This window comes from Etheostoma spectabile, chromosome 24, assembly GCF_008692095.1.
Source record: "Etheostoma spectabile isolate EspeVRDwgs_2016 chromosome 24, UIUC_Espe_1.0, whole genome shotgun sequence".
NCBI lineage: Eukaryota > Metazoa > Chordata > Actinopteri > Perciformes > Percidae > Etheostoma > Etheostoma spectabile.
The window spans coordinates 5,996,812-6,023,193 of record NC_045756.1 but is presented as its reverse complement, the minus strand read 5'-3'; the positions used below and the strand labels follow the sequence as shown (position 1 = coordinate 6,023,193).

The 26,382-nt window shown below is 40.2% G+C and overlaps 1 protein-coding gene across 3 annotated transcripts in view; it reads right to left on the bottom strand.

The window, feature by feature from the left end:
- Nucleotides 1-26,382, bottom strand: part of LOC116674158 (interleukin-1 receptor accessory protein-like 1) — a 264,381-nt gene that overhangs the window by 182,792 nt on the left and 55,207 nt on the right. For all 3 annotated transcript variants that reach the window (XM_032506682.1, XM_032506680.1, XM_032506683.1), the window contains one exon: nucleotides 20,834-20,927. In XM_032506682.1, the coding sequence (XP_032362573.1) occupies nucleotides 20,834-20,915 (82 nt within the window). In that variant the 5' untranslated portion in view covers nucleotides 20,916-20,927. The remainder of the gene's footprint in view (nucleotides 1-20,833; nucleotides 20,928-26,382) is intronic.

Here is a 26,382-nt window from a genome sequence, read left to right as displayed (position 1 = left end):
GTGCTAAACTCCGCACAGAGCCTCTGCACAACATTTACATATGTATTTTCTCACTTGTGCAATGTCATCTCAGATTGGATTTTTAGTGACTTGGAGAGCCTTGAGGGTCTTGAAAGGGAACAAAAGAGGATGTGTACACACAAAGTACACACATTCAACACTGAATGTAAACTTCCACAGCCTGATAACCATTATAGTTGTAGCTGTAGGCTATATTTAAAGCTGCTTTCATAAAAAATAACATAAAATACAACAGCAGGACACGTAACAAACTATGAGGTATGGCGAGCGTCATATAAAAAACTTCCAATTCATGTAACACACCAATCATAACCAGAGCCTGCTGAGATTGAGACCCTATTATGTGACCAGAAAAATTCATGGAGGGGTTAAGAGAGTGAAATGGAATCATCTTGCCAGGTATGAGCATCTGTATTGTTAGTCCTCCCCATGGACCTGGTTCTGTTTCCTGCATCAATGCTTGCATCACAAAGGATGAATTCATAATAAGGCGTGATTCTCACACACACACACACACACACACACACACACACACACACACACACAACCACTGTTCCATTTAGGATTTGTACAACCTGTTCACCCTGCACATTTTAGACACTTCAGTACCTCAGATATTACGTGTCAGTTGTAGTTTAATCTGCAGAAGCTGGGTAACAATGGCTTTATCACACTTTCATTCAAGAAAAATACTGAACCGTCCTTCCCCACTGTCCTTTTTCCCTCAGAATGCACCCATATATTTTTTTTTACACCACATCAGCCTCTGCACACATACCTTGGCGCTCCTCCTCACTCACCCCCCCACTACCATCCCTCTCCCATCTTATCTTCTCCCTCAATCCCTCAACCCATCACCTGTGTTCTGAGGGATGGAAGACAAAACATCTGTGGATAACTGTACAAATTCTTGAACTATGTAGAGGTTCAGGATCCAAAGCCTTTGAATTTGGAGCATGGATGGTTGTATAAAAACATGTTTATTCAGATCTGTACATGATGCTGGGATCACTAAGAGCTTTAGTGAGGTTGACCACTGTTGTCAAGGAAATAAGGTATACCTCACATTCAGCTTCCCAGTTCATTTCTAAAGATGTTGGATGGGGTTAGAGCTAAGGCTTTGCGCAGGCCAGTCAAGTTGATAAATGTTGCCACGAAGTTGGAAGCACACCTATATCTTAAATATAATTGAATGCCTTTGCAAGACTTCACTTAATTGGAAATAGGAGATCTGGCCCAGCATAGTGTGTCTTTTTGTCCTGCAGCATAACACAAACTCTGACATAGGTTGTTTTCAGAGTAAAAACATGAACAACGATGCATCAAAATCATCTTATTTAACAATGAAAAAGGCAAGTGGATCATGTCTAATTTGCTGTGTTGTCTAATATCTGGAACATGGAAGGTCCATTAGGCACAGTGCACAGACTTGACTAATTTAATCACAGATGCTATGATGAAGTTAGAAACCATTTCATTTTTAACATTTGTATGTATTACAGCTGGAGAATCAAATTTGTCCAAGCCATTGGTACAGTTTCAGCGTATTTAAAAAAGAAATCCCTCCGTGTAATCAAAAACTACTTATTCTTACTTGTGGGAAACCTAATGTTTGTGTCTTCTCTAATCACTAAGAATGAGGTACAGCACACTGTGATTTCTAAGACATGAAATGTGCATATTCTCAGTAGCTCTCTTTGATAATCATTTAACAAACTGATGAATGGTTGTCATATTATGCGTGATTTGTATAGACGCTCCACACTGAAACAGACTCTTTACTGCAACGACTGTTCAATGAGAAGTAGGGGGGGAAACCAAGCCTTACTGGTGACTGAAAGGTAATTAGTATCATGGTGTTCTGTGTGTTACAAGGGGGAAATATGTTTCAGCTGCTAATGATGAGCTGCAGAGTGAAGACGACTGTAAATAAGCTGTAAATGAGCTGTAAATAAGCAGGACTAAGGAAAAGAATTAAATAAAAAAGTAAGACATGAGAAGTTTACAGTAAGACCACCGACATCTCTGCCACCATGCACACTCCAGAGAGTAATTTAATAACTTAATACCAACAAGGTCAACATGCAGATAACAGCACCACCCCCTCTCCCAGGTCTTATTACAGTAATGCATTCGGACAACTAGCCTCGTTTCTCAAATATGAGCTCATACATCCCCAGCCCGAGAGTGTCTTTGCAGTTTATCATGTAGGGTTCAGTTCCTTCAAAGAACCACACAGTGTCCTCTCTAATCAGCCTCCTTTTTTCATACTACAGTATCATACAATACTGGTCCTTTTCTATGCACAAGTGAGAGGCCTGTTTGTTATCAGGTCAGAGGTCGCCTCTGCAGTGAAACCCAGACAAACAGCAACTGGGATTTGGTCTGATTTCACAGTAGAACAGAGGTGACTGACAACTTGTGAGATTCATTCCTGGCGCATGCTAATGGAGGCTTGGAATGTGGCAAAGAAATGAATTGGGTCTCACAGGGCTCATGTTTTTTGTTGAATTGCTTTGAACTATTCTCAAAAGAAAATCCCTCAAGTCATGCTGTGAATATTTGCTGTGGCATCAATGGTCTTACTCAAGTGCACTTGAAGTGAGTTTGCATACGCCTGTTTTGATGTGTTTTTTGAATTAGCAAAGGGCAATGCCAGGATTTTATATCTTATTGAATGTGAATTAGTTTACTCAATATTACAGAAATGTTTTCCTTTTGAGCTTGACAATTCACTTTTGACCATAGAAACAGCATCTGACCAAACAATACAAACTCAAGGTCCACTTAATAGCTTATTCTATAATAAAGCATAATGAATCTGCAGATGAAGACTGTGTGATACAGTAAAGAGCTCCAGAAGTGAGTAAGTGGACCTTGAGTTGTATTTCGTGTAATTTTGCCAACATAAATGCCATAATGGGTTGGATGCAACAATAAAATGTTTGCTGAAGACATGCAGGTGTTTTTTTGACTATTGAAACTGTTGGAAATTCACGATAGAACCCCAACATTAAATGGAAACATAATGACAATCTCAAGTCAATAAGTCTGTTTGCTGGGAAAACATGTCTTAACGGATAAAACGTCCAGTTCACCCATCGCCACTGTTCTATATTGGGCTTTGAAACAGTTCCGTTACATTAGTTCAAGAAGTGAAAAAGAAACAACAGCTACTTTGGGGCAGCTTTGATCTTGACACTATTTCTGGACAACTGGACTATTTTTGTCCAAGGGGTGGAAAATCCTTCAGGTGAATCCCTGATCCTCCTTATCTCCTGTCTTAGCCTCTCCAACCAGTTCTTATCACCTCCTGGACAGTAATTAACAGGAATTACACAGAGCTCCTATCTGCTGAGCCCACGTTGTTACCATTTCCCATTTAGGGCCTGTCTGCTGGGAGATTACCACTGCAGAAGGGCTACTCGATCAGGAGGCGCCACACAACTGTTGTGCCAAGCTCGGCCACAGCTTCGGTCACTTGTGAAGATAAAGGCCAAGTTGGTAAGCGGGGTGAATGTCAGTAATGCCTTGCACTATAACAAGAATTGCTGAATGCTATTTTGTTGGTCAAAATTGCCCATTACAATATACATTTTATTTGAAATGCAACTCACATCTACTGTAAGTATTAGGAAGATATTGCCAGAGTTAGAAAATGTAACTGAACCATAAAACGTATGCCTTTAGGTAAATTGGAGGTTTGTGAGCTGTATAATTTCATGTCTTCCAACCGTGTTTCCTGGTTAGTAGAAACGAAACCTTTAACTTAAAACCAATCGTGCAAATGTGCCCCCATCATTTTCACTTCTAATGGAAGGTAAGAAAATACAAATAAAAGATGGACAATTGTCCATGACACATCTATTCCGCTCTCTTTCTCTTCTCTCACTCTGAGCCCTGCACACTCTAAATGTTTAACAGGATCCTTGAGAAAAGCCTCTCCACTTCTGTTTCCGTGGCAACTGGCATGCATTGGAATTGATGACATCTCCTGATCGCCCACTTATTTTGCACTAAAAATGCTCTCCTAGTGAACTTCACCAATGCCAATTCCCTCGCAGAGAGATGACGCCACTTTTACCACAAAAGAAGGGAGTTGGAAAGGAGAAAAAGACTTTCTATTTGACATGCCACATATTTTTATTCTGTCTGTCTGTCTGTAAGCACCAGCAAGGTTGAGAGAGGACATTATTTTAGAAGAGCACCAATGACCAGTTCTTTAAATAATGTGTAAAGGAAATGGATTTAGGGAATGAGACAGGCCAATCATTGTAGCTTGAAAGAATTCAACATGACAAGTCTAATAGGGTCTTAATAATTCATGGTCTGCTGAGTGCCTGTAGGGAGATTTGTATATCTCCCTTACCTATGTGAATCAGGGTCTCGGCCTGAATCGCTGTCTTTTTAGTTCCACCTCACAGCTGCAAACTCATTGAGAGAAGAAGTGAAACTCTGTCCTTATATGGACCATCTAGTTAAACGATTTTGTCTAACAGTGTCCCCATACCTCACACTTTCATTCTCTCCCTTAATTAACATAGACGGGCAGCCAGAGAGTTCCGGAGGCCAGAACCCGTAGTAAGACCCCTCGCTGTCACCTTGTTACCACCGTAATGGGTTCAGACGAGGTCCCTCTGACTCAGGAGAGAGGGGAAATGAATTCATGAAGCTCGGCCTTGCACACTTTCCACTTTGCCTTTGTCTCTCTTTGCCCTTCCTCTCTTCCCACATCCCTCCACCTACACAGCCTTGTTTAAACTGTTGGCACCGCACAACAGAGAGAACAGATTCAACATAATCGCGCCGCACACACCAGCAACCCAATGCACAATTCTTTCAGCTTCAATAAAACCACACATATGCGTGCACTGACAGAGAATTAACACATTCTTAGAGTGTCCATTAAAATCTATTCATTAACTCTGAGCCACATTTCATCCGCTGTTGGTTATGTTTGTAAGTGTTTGCAACTCAACAATAAAAATGCAAATACTCAAAAAGCGTTTGCTTGAAGTCAACGGTGCAGAGGCATCTATAATCGTTTGTTTAAACATTCGCTCAAGTGGCATTACCTTCGACAGCAAAGGACTGCAGAGGCATGCCGCTCTGTCGAAGAGCTGGATGTCATGCATGGGTGCAAGAGGCAAGACACTGGGCTGTCAACACAATTAGGCTGCTCCGGCACACACTGACTCCATTCTGTAGGCCTGGAAGAGGTCAAGGGATATCTAAAACACATTCATTCCCTCAGATAGCAAAGACTGATAGGCAAGAGTGTCCTTTATGATTCTGTAATTAAGGGTAGATGTGCACACAAAACCTCTGTGGGAAAAATCTCCACACAATGACCATTTAGTAGGGACGGACATGAGTAAAAAGCAAAAGACATTAAGTGCCATGTCCATTGCTGGAGCATTCATCTGGTCTAAATAAGCTTTAAAACCTGTAAACAGACAGTCCTTTAGTGGCGCAAATAGTCCACCACGGAAGTGTCTCGGGTGCTACATTGTTTTGATTATACATTCAGCATGCGTATTTCTTTGTTCAATCCCATTTTTCAGTGACTCTATTCTGCAGATTTCTTTATTTCCTTTATACCACAGTCAATAATCCTTAACCCCCCTCTGAGCCAGTCAGAGAAGCCATGAATGCCCCCTGGGTTGTCAGCCCCGAGCAAATGTACTCTGATCAATTGTACACGGTCAGAATGGATGTTTGATTGGATAATCTTCGCTTCACTGTCTCACATGTATGTGTGTGTGTGTGTGTGTGTGTGTGTGTGTGTGTGTGTGTGTGTGTGTGTGTGTGTGTGCGCGCACACAATCAATATTTCAAACAAGAGGTGTGTGTAGCTTGGATGCTGACTTGATAAGTGTGGTGAGCTTTCAATCTTAATTCAGTTTACTTAGCTTCAGTATAAACAGTTTACTTGACGGACTTTGAGTTGGAAAGCCTGCAGTGTATTTTAGCGTGCTTTTATATTTGTATTCTACAACACAGTGTTGCGGTCACTTGAGCTCCTGTTGTCATGGGTGGACAGTGTTTACGGTCACTTAAACATGCATAGAGGAGGAAGAGGAGCAGCAACCTCTAGATGGTGTTCTAGATGTGTGTTGGAACCATCACTAGTCACCCTGCAGCACACTTTAAAAAGGGTTAAACATTGTGACGCAGCAACAACTGCAGAGGTAGCCCACACGCAAAAAAAACGTGGTCATTTAAATCACTCAATTATGAATGTTGACATTACATGCCCATTGTGTAGCTCTAATGCCGGGATCACAATTCCGTGATATGAAATGTTTCCTAATCCCTCCTCCTCTCTGCACTGGAGATCAAAAGAAACACTGGAATTGCATCCCATGGCACATTTGAAATGGTTTTCTGACAGTGTAATACCAAAGTCATTTAACAGGCTGTATTTGGCTTTGGCTAGGAATTGCAGAGACGTAGGTTTCTTATTTTGTTTGATGTGTCTGAGCTATACAGAGAGAGTCGTTTAAATTTTGTCATGTGGCTCGAGTGAAAAACTGACACATGCCTTTGACTTAAATTAGTAATGCTTGTCATGTTACTGAACCCATGGACTTTGCCTGCATGTAGCAGCAGTCATTTATTAACTCTTTATGCCAAAGAATACATAACTGTGCTTAACTGAGAAGTATACTCGATTTAAAGAGTAAATGCATATTTTCTCATTGTACAGATGCCATTTCTTGCTGAAATGGTTCAGTCTGATCCTGTGTTGCAAAAAAATGTTTAGCATCACCCTCCCGGCAGAAATAACTCCCATGCCAAACAGTTTCCTTCCAAAGCTAATCTCCTATTTGCATATTAAAGGCAATGAAAGACACATACAGAAGCAGAATCCTGAGCTGTCCTTGTGTTTTTCACGACCAGGCACTTGGTGCACAAAACAGCAACAGAGAGCCTTAGAGAATGTTGCAAAAGGAGGCCCTTTAAATGCCTATATCACACGATTTTAAAATCGCTGAGGGTGGCATGCACATTAAACATTATAATCAGGCTATTTTGAATTTCAATGCTGAGAAAATGAAAGGTGTTGGATTGGGATTTGGATACTTTTATTTTGGAATTGGACTGGAGTCTTTGAGGGCTGGAACTGGGACAGATGACTTGTCAACAATCATAATGGCACAATCAGGAACTGCTTTTCTTTGTTATCCTTTTTCCCAGCTGTTGACGCAGGTGTGTTTTTATTAAGACAGACAGAAGTAAGCCGTAATTGCAAGTACATTTAACAGCGTTATGATTTCCATGCATAATCACCAACGTCACTTTTTTTTTTAAAGATTACTTTTTGGGCATTTTCAGCCTTTATTTTGATAGGACATCAGAAGACATGAAAGGGAGAGAGAGGAGGTATCATGCAGGAAAGGGCCGCAGGTCGGAGTCAAACCCGAGCTCGCTGCATTGAGGAGTAAACCTCTATATATGGGCGCCCGCTCTACCAACTGAGCTATCTGGGCGCCCCCCAATGTCGCTTTTAATTAAATGTCTTACTTTGCAGGTGCAAAGAAATATGTAAGGTCAGCGCCCTTGTAAAAGGGGTGTTATCCGTTCATCAGGCATTTTGACCGGTTTGTCTTCAATCGTCTGATTTGTTGATGGAAAACAACAGCATCTTCACGACTCATTAGGCTCTATGTAAATGGAGAAAAACCCCACATTTTTTGTCAAACAGCAGCCAGCAGCCCTCACAGTTAAGCTATGGGCCTCATTACACACACTCAGAGGCTAGCACTTCAAGAATCAAACTTAATTGGCTGCCAGGAAATTACATTTTTATATAACAGTTTCTTTTTTGTGTGTTTTCGATGTCAGATGATATACGGTGGAGAAACGTCGGTGAGAGGCTGAACGGAACTGAAGCAGTTTTAGTAACCACTGGCAAGATCAGAGATAACGCACGACACAGGCAAAGGTTGCGGAGAGAGGAGAATTATGAATCTCATTTGGGAGAGGATAATGTGTGAGGGGATGTGCTAAGAGTGCAGAAACAATTGGGACTGGGAGGTAGCGGTGTGCCGTGTTACTTGGCTACTGGCAGGATACAAAGACGCAACGCCTACTAACATCTGTAGTGCCTCCCAGTTAACAGGAGCTGCTAATAGAGACTTGAAGCTCTTTGGATGGTGCAGGCTCTGTACTGTCACAACAAAGACAAAATCTACAATACTTCAGCTGCCTCCAACCACAAAATCTGGTGAGTTTTTTTTTTTTTACTAAAGATGCTCCTTCTGTAGTGACAGTCACTTCTTTTTCATGTCTCCTCTCTTTTGAACTCCCCTCTTCAGCTCTAAGAAATAAGCATTAGTAGCAAACTGTGTGCATCTTTAGGACTGAAATCTGCCATGTTCTCAATCTTATTTACGTGTCACAGGTTAATAGAATCTAATCGCTTTAGAAGGCCACCAGGGCTGTAAAAGCATTTCATGACTGTTTGATCCACAGCCGAAAACTTTTCACATTTGTCATATAAAAAGAAATAAATAAAAGACACTTCTTGTAAATTACAGATAATTATTTCCTCCCCCTCCCTTGTCCCTCTCATGCCTCACTGAGAGAGACACACTCTACACTAATGCAGCACCTCTGTACATATGTGTGTTTCATGAACGCAGAGGAGCTGCGGGGGAGGCTGTGCAGTGCCACGCTGCGCTGCGATTGGCTGATAAGAGACCAGGGAGAGGCTTATTCCTGGGAGAGGCCTTGGAGGTGACAGTGGAACTTAATTAATATGTAGAATTTATCGATCATTGCACTGCTGGGAAATCAACTGCCATCTTCTCGCATTTTTTGGGCCCTGGAGGATCGTAAATAAGAGGTCTTAAATATTTCAACTGTGCGCCACATCAAACGCAAGCAATAAACATGACAGGGAAATATGTGACGGAACGTCACCGTGAATCATGCCAAATGAAATTATAAGGCATGCTTACAGGGAATAGTTGAGTTAAATTTTGAACAGAGGTGATTTTTAAAAACAAATGTAGAGCATCTTAATTATAGTAGTATTTCTTTCCCCAAAGAATAGGTACTTTGGCTTGGGATACAATGACATATTTTCCTATGGGGGGATACCTGGTGATTCCTGGTTAATTATAATTAAAATGCAAAGCAATATGATTTGAACGGGACCTGCTTGTATCTTCTGAACAGTGGTGAGAAAAGCAGCCGGGCCTGGAGAATAGAGTCAACCTGGTTTGTTTCCAGAACTCCTGCAGTGCGTCAGTCTCCTGCAACCAACAAAGGCGTACTCCTCGGCAAGCGAGCTTACATCCTTTCTCCCTTGCAAAAAAAAAATAAAATAAATAAAGGAAAACTGAAAAGCCCCAAACTTGGCAGGACTCCCATGAGACCTGTAAGGATTCACTGTGCTTCTGCTTGTTGCAGAAATAGGTTGTTTGTGCTTTGACCAATCCCAGTTTGACAAAAAAAGAATGTGGGGAAAAAAAGGAAAAACGAAAGGAAAGAAAACGTACAAAGAGAACAAGAGAGTAGTCTTTTTTTGTTCTTAGCTGCCATTGAGCGACAGGGAGACTGTGAACAGGGAATGAACACAGTGAGAGAGGATGTGTTCAAACTTTCTAATAAAGGAGCATTGAAAAAGGCCACACGCTGAGTGCCTGGCTGACGCGAGAGAGCTTGACAGCCTCATCAAATGCTACGTTGTTGAGAGGCTTCCTGCATTCACAAAACGTCACCTCTCAAGCGACCACAGCCTCATTGTGCGGGGTAGGCTAATTAAAAATCGCAATTCATGCAGTTCCTTTCACAACGGCGACACTGAAGGCAGGAAAAGGCCACACACTTCCCATCCAGTCACTGTATCAGTCATCTGAATTTTTCCACTCTAGTCTTAATAAGGAAATAATTGGTTTACAAGGTCAAATGGGAGAATAGAAAAATAGTCATCCCATCCTACAGTTTTCCTGCTTGTCCCTATTTTGACTGGCAACGGATGTTCATGTGACATGACATAGTGACCCCGTTTCCTCGGTATTAACATCTGTATGGGTATATGTTATCTGGGGGACGTTATCTGTTGGTGGCTTTTAGAAAGGCCAGGGGTCCGTTTCAGGAAGGAGGTTGATTCACCCCGAGATGGGAAACTCTGAGTTTTCGGTTCCAGAACAGCTGATTCGAGTTGGTTCAATCTACTCCGAGTTAAGCGTGTGCACCACAATAAAAAGGCAGCATATATGGAGCCATGATACTACAATTCACCATGGTAACAACAACAAACAAAATGGTTGGTGGAACTACCCATGCGCACATACAGCAAGTTTGAACTTATATTTTGTTAAAAAAGCATCCCAGCGGTTGAGGGAAAATTTTGTGGGAGAAAATGTCTGCTTGAGTCAATGTGTAAGCTCTAATATCGTGAATTGATTTTATATTTAATCACAAGTAACGTATAATGTTATTGGTGAAACCTGGAATGGTATTAGACCTATAATTTCATTTAGGTGCAGTCCTGCGGGCAAAAAAGTACACTACTAACCCTACTAATTACTACTCCCGTTCTGAGGTTGCAGCACCGTCATTAACATAATTATGATTTACAATCATTTATTTCTTTTTAATGGCTCTTACTGGTTTATGTCCAGGAAACTCTCCAAAAATGTTTCAGAGTGAGTCACACTCTTCTGACAGCTCTGCATACAGTAGCTTTACTAATATTCTCCGCATCACCAAGGTTGTAAAGAAAACTGCCGTTTGCAAAAAAAAAAAAAACATAATGCGACACAAAGAATGATGACGGGGATGGGTGACGTTAGTGATATGAGGATGCATAAGGTTATGTAGGCTACATCACTGATAGACTGGGAAGAAAGACCATACCGCTCAAGTAGGTAGTAATCTGGAAATGAAAATAATTCTATAGTCGGGGCCTCAATATCATTTCCCGACGTAAGTTTAACTCCTTGCAAAGTAATATAGCTTCTTCATCAACGGGATCGTTAACAAAATGTCGATGTTTGGAACAAAAACTTTTCATAGTCTGCCTAACACCGTTAATAAACAACCACTGTTTTAAATTCACACAGATAACAACCTGCACTAAAATGCACCTTATACAGACTGAATGATTGAAGGAATGAATGAATGAATGAATGAATGAGGAAATGAAAGAGCGCTGTGTCAGAGGGAGGAGACAGAGAGGAAAACCTGCTCCAGACCAGGTTAGGTTCACAGGCCCAGTTACCATAGTAACCGACTGAGGTTAAGTTACCTCTCTTTCTGAAACAGAACAGCCAGAGTTTCCCTCATCTCAGAGTGAACTAACTCAGAGTTTTCACAAAACCTTCTTTCTGAAACGGGCCTCAGGAATCAGGTGATCTCTTAACATGCTTTTGTAAACTTATTCCTTATCCAGGTAAGATATGCAGACAGATTGCATGTAAATACCAGGTGTAAATATCGTCTTTACCCAATCTTAGTCAGATTTGTCTAAAAATCTAATCTGTAACTGAAAAAATGGGTGAATTTGTTATGTCCTGTCTTGAATCTTTGAGAAAAAGCCTCACAAAAGAACGCATGAAAAGAAAGGCATCAAGAAAACAGGTTGATTTGTAATAGAAACACTGGAATATCTCAGCCTCACAGGCAAATTATTACACTCATGCCTTTAAAAAAGGATTCAAACTGGATGAAAACAACGTTGACTGCATCCAGGGAGCTTATTAATCAAAAAGGGTGAATGAACGTTGGCTTTGAGGATCCTTCTTGTGTCTAGACTCATGTAGACACAAGAATGAATGATTATAGTGGTTTTTTTAAACAAGGAAAATGTATCACAAGGAAATTAATTACATAATAAAGACATGTGCACTTCAAGGGTAACTCACTTTGTGGAAAAACACACTAATTACTCTATTGACCAGTTCTCTATAATCCACGTTCCTGCTCAGTGTAGAATGCTTGATAATCCCTGCACTAGGCATCTTCTTTCCATTGATTTACTTATCATTCATCCCATGACATTGACAAATCCAGGCACACCTTCCTTATAGTTCCTGCATATGGGCAGAAACCTCCTCTAACTGATAAAGGTCCATATGTTGTTATGGCAACAAAACACTGCAGATTAACTGTAGTGTGCGTGTAGCAGTGACAGTCATGTGGGAAAAAAAATATAAACCTGAAAATGTTATCTTTTGTCTCAAGCCATCAACCTAGAGAAATGATTCCTGAGTAAAGCTATAAGTCCTTGGTCTTGTTGAACACAGACGGCTAAAACAGTGTTGCCTGCTGTTCATAACGGAGGAAAGAATACCTTTCAAAAGTGATATAAAAGCTTGTTGTTTTTTTTCTTTCTGGAAATTATTTATCTGAAAAGTAATTCTGCATACAAATATCTGGTTCATAAACATGTTTTTTATGCTTCAGGCTGTTTGTGCTTTTAAAATCCCTGTAGAGTAAATTGGAAAACCAGCAGGTGAAGTATGAGGCTAATAAAGTCATAAAATGACAAGAGATGGTGTTGCCATGCAAATCAATAAACTCCCCTCAGAAATCAAACCTAACGGAGTTGCATCAGCCCAAAATAAAGTTAGCGCTTCAATCGATAGAAAACCAATGTACTCTCAGAGTCAAAACACTGGAAATAAAACAAATCGAATGTCTCAGAGATTGCAAAGGCTGAGACAAGTGGAAATCAAATTACCAGTTTGTCTGATTTCCACAAATGAGAGAAGAAAAAACTCAATACTTGTCTTTTTTAACAGTAGGAGGGTCTGCTCTCACTTCTCAAGCTACCTTTAATCAAGAAGGGACGCGAGCTATCATTTAGCCCAATCTTACTGCACTCAAACAGATACCGCAGGTGTGTAATTTATAGACGAAGCATAGAATTTGGTCCCCAGCATACATATTAGGAGAGGTAGTATGTTCAAATTTGATTTGCAAACAGAAATTACAGACACTGCAGCAGAAACAGCCTCGTGGTTTAAACCCGTTAAAATCTAATGATGATTATGGGATTAGGCATGAGTGTATTGCTTTAATTATTCTGTGAGACATCTATCTGACTCCCCCAGTGATCCTGTCTGGTCTCCAAGAGACAGTCCCCAATCAATGGCAGCAATAACTATCACTTGAGGTTATGGAGAGATGGTGCGTGAAACATAAAGACAGGCAAAGGTTACACAGAGAAACAGCAGAGAAACCAGAAGGGACGGCCGCGCCATTGAGATGAAGGACCTTTTTAATGTGAGAGAGGAACTTAAAAGAACACCGTAACTGCCATCTCAAGTGTGACAAATGTGGGAAATGGCATCCATCAACATAAATATATAAGAATTGTGCTAAGATTGGGAGATAGGAGAGACAGATACATGCAGGCAAAGAGTGACGCTGAATGAGGAGGAGTACCCACATGGATTAATCATGCAGTGAAGCCCCAGGTTAAAATGTGTGATATTTTTGGGTACAGTCCCATCGCCGCCTCCAGGCGATTTGCGTATTAGTGAGAGACTACAGCTTCATTTCCCCCCGTCGCTCAGCTTTTAGAGAAGCAAGCAGTCAAGGGGAATTCAAATAATTTCCGGGACCATTACTGTTCATGTCCAAATTGCCCTAACCTTATTACAAATGTTACATATTTACTTTTCATTAACACGTTTTTCTTTTCTTTTTTTTTGTTGGGGAGTTTTATTTCCCCTAAAGTCCTCTTCCTTAAACCTGAGAGCCAGATTTTCTTAAATTAAGCAGCGGCTAGCCTTCTCGATGTTTAAATCCTCTTTCGGACTAAAGCTCATTATCATCCACACATATAATCTCTCAAATTGGTACCAAATGCCCCAGCTCTTAAAGTGGGCAGCATAATTTGCTAAGGGAGCCTGAAATGAACGTATTATCTTTCAGAGAGAAATATTAAACGGGAGGTAATGCAATATATTGCATTTAATGTTGAATGCCTGCAGACTGTGGAAGTTCCAAGACAATAAACAGATAGAGGAAAGCACAACACATAAAAGGTGGGAAGAAAATGTAAGCTTCACTCATTCACTGAATTTGTATATTTCACATCTTAACCCTTTAGTTTTCAACTCCAAGGGTAAGAATGTTATATATTTTGAAAACAGCTTCCTTCCTGTATTTACAATTGGGAATTACTTCTACGACTATTTAAGACATCATAAATCCTAATTCTTTAAAAGGGTCAGATAAAAGTAGAGCTGTTGGAAAATGACCAATAGTAAAACGTACTGAAGTTCACTCTGTGGCACAGTGGCAGAATGTTTAAGTGAGCGTTTAAGTGTGTTGGTTGCATCCCTGTCTGAAGTGAAAGCTTTTTCCAATGGTGACTTCTCAGAGAACCATGCAAAAGAAACAGGAATAACATATTGAACAACTCATTTTTAAAAGTTTTAAAGGTTCTCCAAAACATTAAAAACAAGAGCAAAAGCAAGCTATGCTGCAGTAAAATAATTTAATTTGGGGGCATATCTGCTTGATTGACAGGTGTCTGACCCTATTAGCTCCACCCACAAGTCCACCCCATTTCACAAATCTGGATTTCAGTAATCCAATCATCCCATGGGCTTCACATGCCTGTGGGTGACATTTTTCGACAACCAATGTCTTAAACCCAAATGCATCAAATAAATAAAAATAGCTGTAATCGGATGTGTCTTTGATCTGCGCACAGAAGCACTGACAGCAGCTTTAACCACCTAAACCTACAGCTACACACCACATATTCACTGAGCTGCAGCCTTGTACACCCTTCTCCGGCATTTTTCTCAATTGCTGTGGTGTTGTAACATTATTACAGGTCAGGAAACAGGCCACGGTGGGACTATTCCGCTCATAAATCAGGTGATTGATCGTCATCTATCTCACACGGAGGACTGTGGCGTGTATTTCCAACCTGAAGCACATATCCAAAGTAACCCCAGTTGTCAATAGGCCTTTTTCTGGCACACGTGTTGAGATGCTTCTCGCTTCCTATCTCTGTCCAAGCAGCGGGAGGTAAAAAAAAAAAAAACTCCATGTGGCTAGCCATTTAATTTCTATTATCATGTGTGTGATCAATCTCCCCCGCAATGAACGGGCGGTGCGGTGGAGGCAATCATTCAACATTTGTGGCAGGTATGTGGTATTGACCGAGGGAAGATGAGCCGTGGGTATGCACGGATGTGTGTCTCTGTATGTGTGTGAGAGAGGGAGAGAGAAAGAGAGGGGGAAGAGAGCTTGAATTTAAGCTTTCCATAACAGCTTAAGTTTTCTGAATTTCTTTTAGGTAGATTTTTTAAACTTGATTTTGAGCCTTTACATTCCAAGCTTCTAATACTGAGAAGTGGTGTATAGTGAATCTGATGGCACTTCTATATTAATAGTAAGGCATTTATTTATTACTTGAAACATTGAGAATGATCTGACATTCAGTAGTTTCCGTTTGTAAAAGACTGACATAGTTAAAAGGGTCGCAAGTGCTGTGCCCCTTCTCTCCCTCAAAGTTCTTGCTGACAGCTTCCTGCCATATTTAACATCCTTTAATATCAATTACAGAGTCAAATGGCTTGCCATAATTGAATTTGTGCTGTGTGCTGACGTCCCCAGTTAGGAATCACTGTCTTCTCCAATTAAGAGGAGCCTTATTATTGGCCAAATTGTGAGTAGCCCCATTAATGTGGGTGGAAGATTCTATTCTTTAACTGACGTATTAATGTTGACATCCTCCCGGAGTTGTGCGTTGCAATGGGTGTGAAGACTTTAAATTTAAATGACTGTCAGGGATGTCCTTGATTCTTCCTCCTTCAAGAGCAGAATGTCTATGAAGAGAGGAAAAAATATATATATTGAGGACCTACTGTAGGGGTAGTAGATAAATACACAGGGAGAGATGGATGATCAGCAGCTGCTCTCTAATGGGAACCAAGGTCTTGTTGCGGTGGCATGTTTTATTTACAGCTACCCTTCATCAGAGTGACACAGCAGGCCCTCGGACTATCCTTAATAGAAACTAGAAGCAGGGAAAGTATTCTGCAATCCAGTTCAAAATGGGAACCCATATCAGAGATCGGCTTTTTACATGTGCATGAATAACAGAATGATGCACTGTGAGTGTTATGGGTAATGTATTGCTGGAATGACTGGGAGACTGTGGAAAGGTAAGCATCATTTGTCTGGGGACTCATCAATGTCTGTGGAATAAATGGGGACTAATGACTGTAAAGCAGAGGGGAGGAGAGAGGCTAAATTTGTCTCAATCAATGTCAAAGAATATGATTGTGAATCTACAAATGTTATCAGTGTCCACTGGGGGGGACATGTGTTAACAGTTTTAATAAGAGTTGAGTTTGAGTGATGATAAAAGAGAAAGGTTTCCTGCACTACAGAAAGTAAACTGCAATTGCTGAGGCAACCAATTGGTGACCAAAAAGTATGAAAAGCTGCTTGTTTTAAAAATGACAAGCGAGGGGCGCCTGGGTAGCTTGCCTGGTAGAGCGTGTGCCCCATGTACATGGGCTCAGTCCTTGCTGCAGCAGCTGAAGGCTCAATTCTGCCTTGCAGTCCTTTGCTGCATTTCAGTCCCCCTCTCTCTCCCCTTTTTACGTCTAATCTGTCCTCTCAAATAAAAGGTAGCTAAATAAAGCTAAAATGCCCAAAACAATTATCTTAAAAAAAAAAGATTGTTCAGAATAGATGGAGCTGTGGTCCCTGCAGGCTCCACAGGGAATGGTTGGTGGCTGACAGTAACGCTGTCCCTGGTTTGCCTTATTAGAAATCAACCGTGCACAATAAAAAGCCAATTTTAGGTTGTTTCCTTTACTGTTGTGTTAATTTGGGACATAAAACAAAATCTTTTTCTTCACAAATCAGATGAATGGTGCAATAAATCAAGCATGGACTCAGAGGAAATTTACTGAATATGAGTCACGTTTTAGCCAAAAAAAGAAAGCCAGTTCACTAAAGAGCTTACATGTTGGCCTTGAGGTCCGTGTGACAGAAAAAGACAGCAGGTCGAATTCTCAAAATATATGGTATGTCATCAACCGGCATGCTGTAAAACTGCTCTAAGCAAGAGGCCTCGCAGTAAATCCCTGGGGACAACAATGCCCATGAAATCAATAAGAAAACAGTATTTTATAGCATTTTAAGTTGCTTTTGCAATGCATGTCCGTTTTATTCTATTTTATATTCACGTCTGCCAAACGTCATCCTCAGTACCCTCCAAAGCACCTTCTCACTCTGGTTGTAATCCATGTTCAGAGGTGAGAAAAAGAATAAATGCATAGTTATTACTTTAGAGAGTCAAAAGTGAGACCTTACGTGAACTCTCGAGTTTCTATTGCATATCAAACTAAATGCAGTTGTGTGGCGTACAGGAGAAGGATTCTGCTCTTTACGGCTCACTGCCAAGTATCAAAATGGGCACTTTTAGGGTTTTCTCACACGACCCTACAAAACATCTGTTGTACAGTATGGCACAAGTGGCCAACAAGGGAGCTGATTGTATGTTTAGGACAATAACAGCAACAGAACATTATCTTTGTTTTTTTAATAACCAAGAATAGCGAGGGCAACAGAAAAAGACCAACAAAGCTAGACTTGGATGATAGACATGATTTGGATCACGCAAATCCAGAGAGAGATATTACTCACTTTTGAAAAACAGATTTCTTCATACTGACTAATTTTTGCCAAAAGGTGAGGTATGTTAACCTCCAAATGTAATTGTTCTAGCATTTTTTTAGCTTTAAATGTCAGCAGTTAGGCACTAAGTGATGATTGATGAGGAAAGTAAGGGTATACAAAAGAGGTCAGCAGCCTGTGACCCTGCAATTTCATTAGTCAGTGCAACATATTTCAATATGTAAAGTGTGAAGATATCATCAAATCATCCGTTTAGTGTGTTTTTATTTTTGCTTTTAAGAGGTTTTACTGACCACTTGCTCCTTTACAGCAACACCACATTCACACAGGGAAGCATAGTAGTGTTGCTCTACAGAAAGAAGCAAACCATTGTTAAGCGTCTTGCTGAAGGCCAATTTGACAATAGTTGCATCACTTGTTCCCATGCAGATTTTCCCACTGGGAATGCAACAAGCCCACTACTACTGCATTTTCACACATATAGCAATCATAGCCTCACTCAGAACAAGATCTGGTCTATTTTGGTGTCAGCACAATCATAGTCAAAGAGCAAGAAAATGATTTTGACAATAAGAAGCTGACAACTAACTTCTACACAAACAAAAGGCTCATTAAAGCAGAATGCAATGCAGCCAAAACAAGCTTGTTGATGAAAACATGTCATGGAGTTAAATATATCGCCTGGAATGAATTGTACATCATGGGTTGAACATCACTGACCGATAGTATACAATCACACAAACCATGTGAGAGCATCCAAGAGTGGGGATTTCCTTCAACATCTAACTTGATATGCTGTATTAAGCAAAAATATACATAATTATTCGGTTCGCCCAACCGTCCCGGCCATATCAGCATTCTAACAAAGAGCATCCACAGCAGAGGACAAATGGATATGTTCTACTTATGCATGTTGAGGATTAGTGTGGCAGATATGCATCGTATGTTTTTGCGCTGTTCCATCCCGAGTACAAATGCAGAAAAAGCATTACTCAAAAAGGGTGTTTTGAATGTAATCATCTACAGATAATAGCAGCGCATATGCAGCACTGTGCAGGGGTTTCGGGAGTCGATTGTGTGTGTTTGGATGTAAGTGTGAGCCCGGTGAAAGAGAACGCGAGTGAGATAGTGGATTCATTGTTCCTGAGGGAGTCAATCAAGCCATTTCATTTCCTTTAATGGGCTGACACTTCCAGGTTTGATTGTCTACAGTGAATTTTCTTTAATGAAGGTACAGATGAAGAACACTACATGTTTACAGAGTTTGGAGCAGCTCAGTTTGTCTTACTGGAGATTAAATCAGTAATTTGATTTATCAATTTCAACTTGATCTCCATATTTTCCTAAAAACATTGTAGATAAAAAGAGGCTTTTAAGGCTTTTGATTTAAATGGAATTAATGTCAAAGTATTTGGCTAGGATAAGAAAAATACAAACATTACAAGTAAACTCTTGCAATCTTGAAAATAGCTGAAATTGTCACATATTGTTAGGCCCTGCTTAAACAGGCCTTTCACAGTGAAGTATATCACATGCACGTAGTGCAGAAATCCAAACTGCATTTGAGGTTTTAAAGGAGACTATGAGCCTGGTATCATCCCATATGCAATGGAAATATGACCAAACAAAATGGAAAAGTTTTATCTCATTAACAAAGGAACCCTAAACCCTGAAAAACATTTCTTCAAAATATACCTGCTATGACACCAAGATATTCACCTTCCTGGCCCCGCTGTTCCTTTCCATTCCATAAAAATAAATGTAATGCAAATTTAAACTGGCTCTCATTGCCCAGAATCCCCATTACTTTTGTGCTCTACTAACTTGCAACCAGCATGGCTTCTAATAAAGCCGTACAAGCTAAAAGAGAAAGAACAAAGGATGGAGGTCTGGCTCGGATGGGGTGTTCATTTATCAGTGGACACATTTCAAATCCTTGCCCCAGGCAATGGCTCGTGAAGCATCCGATGAGATAGCCCGTAGGGACCATTGCTGGAAAAGCAGAAAACCCTTTGATGAGCCTTGGGCCATTCCTGCACCTGTGTCTAATATGCATGCGTAAAAAACCCAGACGCAAGCAGCCTCTGGATAGAAAAAAAAACAACAGACTGCAAAAGACTTCCTTTATGTTTCATGTTAGCCAATGAGGATTGTTCCCCTACCTTGTATGTATCCTTTTGTAGAAAGTAAGTATTGTTGAGTCTCAAAAGCCACGCAGTATTTGTACCACAACTAAGTAAATACTTGGCCATTCCATAAAAAGGACCACAGCTGCATCCTTTCAGATGAAACTTGCTTCACGGATCCAGAGCAACTCACTCATAAACTCATTCACACTTGACCTTCGCACCTATCAGGCCCATTTAAGACATGTAAACGTTAATGCACGTCACAACATCATCGGTTCATATCGTCTCTGCAATACCACAATACTACTGAACGCAGTAATGTTCATTGCATCTACTGGCTATGTTTGGTAATACCGAACAAAAAAAAAATTATAAAAAAAAATTATAAATGAATTGCGTCCAATAGCAAGCAAGCACCTATTCAAAAAAACAAACAAAGCCAAAACAAGAACGTAATTAACTCCAGTCTGCACTGTTTAAAATCTGACTTGAGCTACAGATGATGACCAAACAGACTAATTGTGAATCGTACACACTGACAGGCAATCCGAGTATGTGCATTGTAACTGCACAAAGTTTAATATGATCCCTCATTATTATGTTATTAAGAGGTACGTCGCAAACCTTTCAAGAATAAACAAGTCTGTGTTCTCATCATCTTCTACAACAAATAAAAAAACAAGACAACACCATGCAATTGATCTGCAAAGATCAATGACAAAATATTCCATCGTCACTCACAGAACCTCAAATTGAATTGAGTGTTTGTGGACTTGAAAATCAAGCTGTTAAAAGACTGGTTGGAGTCTGCACGTAAAAGAGCACAACGCCATGTGATCCTTCTGCTGTTGACTAAAACGTGTGCTTTCAGGTAAAAAGAAGAGCCTTAACATCTTGCCATGTTCCAGGGATTCAAATCTATACTGAGTTTTGTAGCTGAAGTAAAATAGACACTATGCAGCATTTTCTCTTGTGTTTTTTTTTTTCAGGACAGTCATCATTAAAACAAAAGGAAAAGATTGTAGTTGTAGTAGAAAGACAAGACTTACCTGAGCCTCTCTTCGACACCACTTTCAGGCAATGGACCACAATGGCTTGAAGCAGGATCAAAAGAGGAATGGGAGCTTTCATTTTTTACCAGTCCTACAAGGAAACAAAAACTTGGTTTAATATTCTGTACTGAGACAGCCTGTGAATACACTAAATCCATCCATCTACATAAAAAAGAGAGCGAAGCTCGACCAACACTCAAATATAAAAAGGAACTGAAAGTTCTTTACACTTTCACTTTTACAAGAGTTAAAGGTCAGCTGTAAAAGATCTAACACCCCTACGTGAAAATTATGTTCACCAAAGTGTTTGTCAGCCTCTGCTTTATTTACACCATTGGCACTTCAGGGATTTACTGTATAATCAGGGGGAGGCTGTTGATGCTACAAATGGTAAGAGGCATCTCTATCAAGTCCCTGATAGAGATGCCTCTTCTCCCAACAAACATGACATAATCAGGTCCCCACTCAGATCAGGATATCTCTATGTTAACATCCAGCTTTTCACAGAGTAAAGCAGAATGAGAGTGTAGACAGAACTGAAAATGGCATAATATACAGAGAACTACCAAAATTGTAGATTGTATTAACGATAATGAGGATAATAATGGGAATTACATGACACTTTACTTGATGTCAGTCAAACACAGTATCACAGAGAAGCCTGGTAATTTAGAAACAGTATCTCCAGTACATACAGTACCTTGGAATTAATATTTGAAAGCTTCCACAAACCAGGTGACAGTTGACATTAGTTCTAGCTATCAGCATTTATTAAGGAAAATAATAAGGCTGCACGGTGAGAATCATCTGCTTTATTTGATAATAATGCAGACATTCTAGTCAATCAGAAAAGCGAATACACTTTGACAAAAAAGCTCATTAAAATCAAATTTTATCCACTATAAAATAGGACTAGTCTAAAGTCAGTGTATAGTCATATTTAGCCAGCTAAAATTCTTCTTCAAGGATACACTTTCTCCTTAGACCCCTCCATGTGACTGTATAATCTTTTCTTTTTGTTTGGCTACTAATTCCCCTCCTTGCTACAGGCTAAAGTGCCATCTCTGCTATGGATCGACAAGATGCCCATGTAGGCTACAAGAGCGCTTCCATTGGCATTTCAGTTGCAACAAAGATGCTTCACATAGAGTTCACAAAGCCTTTGCGGGGAAACCCTCAAAAGCCACACTAACCGTGGAGACACTTGCAGTGGCATGCGAAACTGGCCAGTAGCCAAACATGGCGACCTTGCCGTGTTCTCCTCGTCAAAGGCCTATTGTCATCAGCCCAGTAGCTTTCTGCAACCAATGCCATCTCAGAATAGCTAAACGTCACCACACACACATCTTATCTTTTTAATTAGTTTTCCATGTTGGGCGCTAGTCTGCTACATTAGCACAAAAGCTGTGGCGTCTTTCTTTGGTTTCAAAACAGAGGAAACAATTGAGTCACCAGCTCTGCTCGGTATTCCTCCATTTTACAGCGATATCCTGGACTACACTAAAGCAAGCACTTATTAACACTGAAAAGGTAACAATGTGCTGTTGCAATGCAGGGTAATGAATACCAACTATACTGAAGAGAAAATACAGTAAGTAATATTCTATTGGGTACACTGATCATACACTATGCCTGCATGTGTGCAACAACCAAAATTGTGGATTATGGGATTAAATATGTTCTCACATGAAAACATGGCATAATGCTTTGCTTCAAGCTTGTGTGCAGCTGTTTTCTCAAAGCCAATTCTATGGACACTCATCTTGCAGGTTTTTGTTTTTCTCCTACAAAGGTTAGTTATGTTATTTGCGTCCTTTCTATTGACAATGTAGAAGTATAGGGCATAGCGGTATATGTTTAATGGTAACAATAGATTTGAAATACCAGTATATTAACAAATGAAACAAACTTATTAAAAGTACAGAAAAGCACTATATGCAACTAATATGCTAAATTGCAGCTGCTCATTGATTGTTAAAATACAAAGCTAGTGCAAAAATAGATGAGTGAGAAATATCGCTATATACTGTACATGGTGGCATATTAGATAACACTGGTTACGCAAAAGGAAAAGAGTAATGCTACACCATCTATATACTAAACTGTAAAAATATTACCCTGAAACATATCCCAGTGTTAAATTATTATTTAAAAAGAGGAACTCCCTACAATTTATGGTTATTTTTATTATCGATTAGCCTAATCTGTAGATTATTTTCTAAATTGATCAAAGAAAACTTTGGTCATTAAAATGTCAGAGAAAATGCCCATCACAATTTGGCAAAGCCCAAGACAATGTCTTCAAATGTCTTGTTTTGCCTGACCAACAATCCAAGACCCAAATATATTAAGTTTATTACCACAAAAGACAAATTAAAAGCAGCAAATCCTCACAATGCATATGCTGGCACAAGGATATGTTCTGTTTTGTTGTTTTTATTGACAAATGACTTAATTAACTAAATAGCTGCTGATTAATGTAATGTCAATCGACTGATTGCTTCAGCTCTGGTTCAATATTATTTAATGCCAGTTGTGGAATATGTAGAGCAGAGGTACGTGAGATGAGTGATATTTGAGTATTCCTTGGTGGTGGAGTGGGGGACTTAAAGCAAGGAGACTTGCAGCCTGAGGGAGGAAGCTGCCTTGTAGTCAGCAGATCCCTCTGTATCTCCTGCTAGAAGAGCGACAGGATGAACTGACTGATGGGCCATTCACGCAGCATGCGCTGAGCTAGCCGCCTGGTTGCATCCTATTCCAAAAATATATTTGCTGTGCTTGCAGCCGGGCTCAACGCGAAATAGGCAAGACTTTCTACAATTAGTTCGTACTTGCGGCAATATTTGAATGCACCTCATGTCTGCGTCCTGTGTTTACATCAGACGTGTGGTACGTGTGACATTGTGTGGGATACACAGCGATTCCAGTAGGGAGTTGGTGGCGAAGAGGTTTCTGTCTTTGAACCAAAAGAAAGCCTTGGCACTTGCCCTGGTTGTGAGGATATACGGAATAAGGAAGCAGCAAGAAGGGTGTGGGTGCACGAGACCCTCAGGTCCAGAGAGCGGTTGGGGGAATTCCGCTGGTGAAGGGGCTCCGCTTTCACTGGGACCGGTTCCACGAGTAATTTTGGCTCAACAGGGAGCAATTTGACAGTCTGCTGATGAGAGTTGGGCCTACGATTTCCCTGATGGGTTATGAATGGTTTTTCATTTCTAAAATGTTTTTACATTTCAACTCTATGTGTCATTGCATGTTTACATACATAAGTAAGAGGTCTGCAGTTATTACAGTTGGGTATAATAAAGCTAAGCTATGAGTCTAAAATCATACATTAATTCATTCATTCTCTGGAAAAAACTTTGTTTAATGCAAATGTGTAATTAATTCCTCCAAAACTAGAGTGTACACACTTAGAAATGGGTAGTTATTCTGTGTAAAGGTATACCTACCCATATACAGTAACTACCTACATGTGGACTTTAATAAAAACAAATATGACTTGTGTCCATTAGTCCAAACATATTTTACCTCACATGCAAATGCAAATTATGATTTGAAAAATCCACCAAAGTAAGAAAAAATGTAACATAGTTATGATTGTATTTCAGTGGAGACATGTCCATGTTGATTTCACATAGCTAAAACAAACCTGAATGATTAAAATTAAGAGGCTACAACAAGCTACACATCTGGCATGCCTGTTATGGAGGAAGTCTGCACCCTAGCATAGTTTGCATCCAAGGTGCTCTGGGAGATCAATGAGGACCAAAATCAACCTCTCGTCCATGTTTCGTTTGTGGACCCATGTGTATTCTATGTTTGCTTTTACACGTGAATACACGTCACAGTGCACCGTCAAAAGTTATAGCGTGTCAAAAGTTGAACTTTGAGAGTGGCTAAGCGGCAAAATGCCGCATGCCCTGCAGCAGGCTAGTTCTTGCATGCTTGCACGACGTTTTAGGGAATCTGGACCCCACAATACCTGTATTTAGTAGTATTTTCTGGAGATGTATCTTCCAATATAAACCTATCAGTGGTCCGAAGGTGAGAAAGTCGAGAATCTAATTATGTGCAGTTATTTGCAACATTCAGACAAAGGTGTTTTTTGAGTTGTGAGAGCTGAGTGGACATCTTGCTTATCTACTTGCTATCAAGTGCAATTCAGTTGGAGATCTTTGACATACTACACAACTAGCTTCTCAAAGTACTTCAGAAATATGGGGGTGAATGCCACAGCTGGGTAATTGTCGAGGCATGACATTGCAGACGTCTCAGGTTAAAGGACAATGATTGGTCTACTGTAGCAGGTGATGCTCTCCAGAAAGAGAGATGTGTCCATGATGTGAAGACAACAGCTAAATGTTGGACTCACGTTCTTAGTACACAGCAAGCTTCGCATTCACCCTCAGCGGGGTCTTTCTCATGTCCGCTGTATACACAAGTGCCAGGTCCTCTGAGGAAAGGGCTTTAATGGTTGGCTCTGTTGAGGAGATCAAAGCGAGCGTAAGAGGTGTTAAGCTAATCTGGCAGCCACGCACATATTGATGCAGGCATTCTCACTTTTGTAATACATGATTGCCCGCCACATGTCAATGCGGTTGTTATTTGCATTGAGGTTTCTTTACCAATCGCTTAATTCTTTCGCTTGCTTCATGTCCATGATGGCTGTTTTCAGTCTTTTGTCTGTGACGGTATACACTTGTTTTGGCTCTAAAAAAAAGGTCCTCATCCCAATTTCTTTATTGTCACTGTCATCACATGACCTGCTGAATTATGATTAAACTGTAAATGCACATTCCCCTTTGTTGGTATGGTACTTTTGGTTACTAACATCAGTCCCTAAGCTCAAGCTGGAGTGCTGCTACAGTTCTATCAGTCAGTATTTTAATGATGAATTGAGTCTCTTCATCAGCTGGGATCGGCTGGCAAGAAAAGGGAAAGTGTTCTGATTGTTCAAGATGGAGTCTGAGAGAGCTTGTAGCCACCAGGAATGAATAAAAAAACATTGCAGGGATTTAATTCTGCTTCTGTACTGCTAGATGTCTGCAGTGTTTCCCCAAAAAACACTAAATGTTATGGTTAAGTCTGACCATGTGCTTTATCTTCGATTCCCTGCTTCTGATGCCGATGGAGCGATTTAAGAAGATGGCCACCTGTTTGAAGAATTGAGCCACTAGATGGCTTATCAAGGTCAAACACTCCATTTGTTATCAGTATTCATAAAACGGGTGTCAATGTATTATTGTCGCTATCGTCTTACTTCTTGGCACATGGTTATTAGCCAGTGAGAAGTGAAAAATTCAGTGCAGCTGTCTAACTGTCAAAGATATGATCAGGAACACAATAGAGCAGAAAAAAAGCAAGAAGAGTTATCACCCTTCAACAAATGAATGTATACTAGATGTCCAAAAAAAAAAAAAAAATCCCACAATGAAAGCTTATCCTGTCAAGCATCTCATAGTGTGCCATTCTTTAAACAAAAGCTCATCCAAAAGGTGCTGTCACCTGCCTCTCATTCTTTGATTGTTTTTTCCTCAGGAATCCCC